Here is a 4,910-nt window from a genome sequence, read left to right on the forward strand (position 1 = left end):
AAAATCATTAGAATGAAGGTAATTTTTTACAATTCAGTCATAAAAAAAATATGATGAATTTTCTAAGATGCTTACATCCCTACAAAAATCTGACATTTCAAAACTCAGCCAGTTCAGATACAATTGTCAGGAAATATATTATACAAAACAGTCATATTTAACTGACTGTATATTTAGGCATGAACAATTACCGGTATATGTTATTATTTTTAACCCACACCTACCTCAACAAAATCTATACATTAAACTGCATGATTCATTTTCAGTGGACCTTCAGATATCCGGGCCCCAGATATACGGATGCTTCGGTATCCGGACGACTTTTCATTGGAACGAAATTTGTAAATGTAATTTTGTCTTGTCTAATTGGTAATTCAGGTATCCGGACGCTTCACATATCCGAACAAATTGACTGGGAACCAAAGCGTCCGGATAAATGAGGCTCCACTGTATATTGATTTGTCTACTGGATGTTTTTTTTAAATAAATTAATGAGGAAAAAATCGATGAACCACTTTGTTCGAAATTCTTAATAAATTTTTGTAAATGTCATCTTTAATTTTATTCTATTGGTATGCTTCTAAAACCGTCCATTTCATAAAATAAAACCAGATTCTGTTATTCTAAGGTGTCATTATATACATGATTAACAAGACTGAATTTATAACAATTCGGTTCCAGGCTCATAGTGCTCATGATCGCTGTGCGATTTTGAAAATGGCAATGCTCAGAAACAAAGGTGCAAATAGAAAATGAAGAATATTATGCAGTATTATTTCAAACCTAAATAAAAAGTGAAATTACATGTTGAGGGTTAATGGTACTGGGTGTAGGAGAGACACCCTGCCCTTGCACCTAAAACTTTGGAAGTAACAAAAAATATTTATTTATTTTAACTGGATCGTGTTCACAAGAATTCTAAGTTTCTGCCATTAAGATTTTAACCCCCCCCCCCCACCAACACACACATAATCCAACCAATGTTAATCCTGGGTCTATCTATTGTGTAAATGTGTGCGGGTTATAAACTTATAATTCATTCCTTTGTTTATAAAATTTTTCATCTTTTTGATCGGTAAATATCAAAATATTTTTACTGTAAGACTAAAAAATATTTCGTGTATCCTTTATATTTTTCAAACAGCAGTGTCATTTTTTGCCCTTTGCAAACAGACAACCTTAAAAATGCAGTGAATTAAACGAATTTCCGTTTTATTTACTGTCTACAGCATATACTAGTATCGTAATAACATGTTACCACGCTTCACAATTTTTTTGTCTTTATATGACATTTAGAAAAAAATAACAATCTAATAAATTTTCACTTCATTTAGGTAGCGTTTTGTTGCTCTAGATATATTTTTTTAAAATTAATTTCTCACATATATTGTAACTTAAGACAAATCGTTTTATGCTCTTCCTATCGAGAACAATGTTTTAAATTTATTTAAAATAATTTTCTAATGAATTCTACAGGCTTATCAAATGAGTCTTGCATGGATTACTAGATGTAAATATTTTGTTTGAGAAAATAATTGTTCAAAAAAAACTGAATGGATGTCGCCCGCTGTTCAGGTCTCCCCCTGGTGTCATAGAAAAGTGTGATGTAAAACACTCACTCATAATACTATACACCACTAATGAATCGATAATATATATATAGCTATTGAATAATTATTAATTATTAAAAGAGACAATGAGATAAAGATAATGTGAATGGGTAAATATAAATATTACACAACTATGAATTACCAAAGTAAAATTACAGAAGAAAATCATTTTACGTTCACTCTGAAAACGTTTGACGTTGTTGAAAAACATGACGTCATTATGAACCTCTTAAAGTATCTTTGATAAAAATGAAGAAAAAACCTACTTAGAGTAGAGACAGGACCATAAAATTTCATATTTGACAACTTCTAACCTTACTTTAGAAAAATCCGTGAAAAAGTCAAAATGCATAAAAATTGCCATAAGGGCCCTTTTCCCATGGGCGCAATCATTTATTATTCTTTATGTTCAGTGTTGAAATAACATATACATGTACAAACTTTAAATTAACAGTCCATAATCAATTTGTGTTCTAGGAATTTGGCATATGAGTCATTTGATACTAGTATCTTCGATACATATAGTTTTACAGGGGATGTTAGATATAGATTGAGGGTAGATATCCTCACAAACTCACTACACTAAATCTGTAACAATGGGTCTTACATCTACCCGGTAATAAATATAATCTAATCAGGACACGTATTTATGAATAAAGGACCATATTACACACTCAACAGCAGAAAATTTATGCATATTAACAATTCAGATGGAAACGAGATGTTTGCAAAACACTTATGCCCCCCTTCCTCAAATAATTGGAATTTTTATGTCCAAGGGACATAACATTGTCAAAAATGGCTCAATCGTACCCAAACCAGAAATTGCCCAAGGATAAATCTGTATACCAAATTTCATTTCAATGTGTGCAACCTCTGCAAAGAAAATAAACTGCAAATAATTGGAATTTTTCTCAGTCCAAGGGGCTTAACTCTGTCCAAAATGACCCAATTGTACTAGAAACAGATCTTGACCTAAATATATTACCCATGATAAATCTGTTTACCACATGTAAATTTCAATATGTGCAACCTCTGCGAAAAAATGAACAGAAACTGATGGTGGACCAACAGACCAACTGACAGACAGAAGCAAGCAATATGCCCTCCCTTAGAAATTTTACACTCCTAGCTGTATACATGTAGGTATAAACAAACTTGGTTGGTTGTAATGATGTCATAACAGTTAAAATGTTTCTAATATTATATGTTGTGCTATTTATTTTTGCATGACCATTTTACTCAACAGTGAGTTGTTTGATATTGCACTTTCACATCAACACATTGTATTACAAAAGGACTAATACAATGTAACATCCTTTCAACCAAAGAAAATTTAATGTGAAAATTATCTTCTTACCGGTAATTTGTTAAATTATATATTTCAACCTCAGTCTTCAATATTTCCTTTCCTTTTTTTTCTTATAATGGTTAAGTTATAAAATATGAATTTACATGTCTACAATGTACATAATACCCAGTCACTCTTAAAATATAAAGATTTTTAAAAATCAGTTTTTATGTATTGTAACAAACTAACAATGTCTAGTTTAATTCTTGTCACCCTCTTGAATGTCTTTTCTGCAAATAGGACAAACAGCTTTCCTCTGAAAAAGAGAAATAAAAATCATAAGACCCTCTTAAACTTCATCATAATAGGAGACTTGGTCATGTTTTAGACATAGATGCATGACCATTAGTAGATATTTTTCTTTGTTCTGCTGTGTAAATTTTAAGGCTTGTTGTGCACACAAAGAACCCATTCCTAATCAAATGAATCTCGGTACAGGTTTAATTATTTTACATTCATATCTCTCCATTTCAAAATGGGTACTATAAGCTAAATGCAATGCCTTGATTGGTTAAACATTTGAATTTTCTCATTTTTGTTAATTGTCCAATAATTTAAGATATATTAAGCTTTGGAAGAAACACTAACCTTTAACCAAGTTTCTATGCAGTGTTTATGAAACCTATGATTGCATGGTAAGGATGTGATGGTGTCCCCATCAGCAAAGTCCGAGATACATATCCGGCACTCGTTAACGTCATTTGTGTCCACTGTCTCCGATTTAAATTGTGTGGTTGAGAGAGACTGAAGAGCTTCCTCTGTTATTCCGCTTCCTTTTGCGTCCCCAATCCTGTCAGCTAACTCCCATAATGCCTGGATATTGAAATGTCATTAGTATCACAAAATTATAAACTATCAAAAAATGCTTAGAAATCTACCAAACAAGAGCAAACCAACAAATATGATATTTTCAAAGGATAATTAATCTGATGGCTGAATAAAACACACTATTTTTTTACATTTGGTAATGAGGAGGTTGCAGTAATAAACAGGCATGTACAAGTATTATATGATTTCAGGAATCCCTTTTTTTCAAAGTTTCGCTGCTAATATAGTATAAATGTTCACTGAAAGGATGGGGCCTCCCTTTTCCACCACTTTTACTTGCAGTAGCCCCTTAGTAGTTTTTGTCCTGTCCATCTGTCTACCTGTTTGTCTGCAAAAACTTTAACCTTAGCCTTGATCATAACTTTTGAGTTGGTGGGACTATGGCTTTCATATTTCACAGGTGTATTCCTTGTGATAAGACCCTTCTTAGGGTACCACCAAATTTGACCTCTTGATCTTGACCTTGGAGTTTGACCTACTTTTACAAAAGATTACCAAACTTTAACCTTGGCTATAACTTTTTAACAAGCAGTTAGAGTTGGGACTTTCATACTTCACAAGTGTATTCATTGTTACATTTCAATGGGTTTAATATTTTGGACCTTGGTCTTTGAGTTTGACCCAATTTTCAAAAACTTAAACCTTTACCATAGATTATTAACAGTTAGTACTAAGGCTTTCATATTTCATGGTTGCATTCCTTGTGATAAGATCTTCCTTTGGATACCATCAGTTCTGACCTTTTGACCTTGAAATTAAGTTTGATTTGTAAATAAGAAACTTTAACCCTTGCTTTCAGCTACCACACAGTGGCATGAGTATTTCACAAACACATTTCTCTTTCACAATACATTTTGCTTCTGTATGTTATTGCTTGTCACTGATTTTTCAGTTTTAGATAAGTTATCCATTATCCCCCCTTCCACCTTTAAAGAACAATGCTATGTTCCTGATAAAGAAATAGCTTTGATTTACAGTGTAAAAGCTAGGTTACAGTACATTTTTTTTACTACAGTAATATTCTTTTTCAATCATATTAAATCCTAAATCCATACCTCATAGTCATTCAAATCAACATTCCCTTGCATGAGATGAGGTGGCAAGATTTGGCCTTCCTGAAA

General features: G+C 32.2%; 1 protein-coding gene across 1 annotated transcript; it reads right to left on the reverse strand.

Annotated features, from left to right (window-relative positions):
• Positions 1–2,007: 2,007 nt before the first annotated feature.
• LOC134266368 (RING finger protein 44-like) lies at positions 2,008–4,899 on the reverse strand. Its single transcript, XM_062748619.1, has 3 exons — positions 4,845–4,899; positions 3,550–3,774; positions 2,008–3,217 (listed from the first exon to the last, which is right to left on the reverse strand). The coding sequence occupies exons 1-3, from the start codon at positions 4,875–4,877 to the stop codon at positions 3,161–3,163; spliced, it is 315 nt and encodes a 104-aa protein (XP_062604603.1). The 5' UTR covers positions 4,878–4,899; the 3' UTR covers positions 2,008–3,160.
• Between the last annotated feature and the right edge of the window lie 11 nt (positions 4,900–4,910).

The sequence above is a fragment of the Saccostrea cucullata genome, unplaced genomic scaffold, assembly GCF_032062105.1.
Source record: "Saccostrea cucullata isolate Sc308-1 unplaced genomic scaffold, CSIRO_AGI_Scuc_v1 ctg10518, whole genome shotgun sequence".
Lineage (NCBI taxonomy): Eukaryota > Metazoa > Mollusca > Bivalvia > Ostreida > Ostreidae > Saccostrea > Saccostrea cuccullata.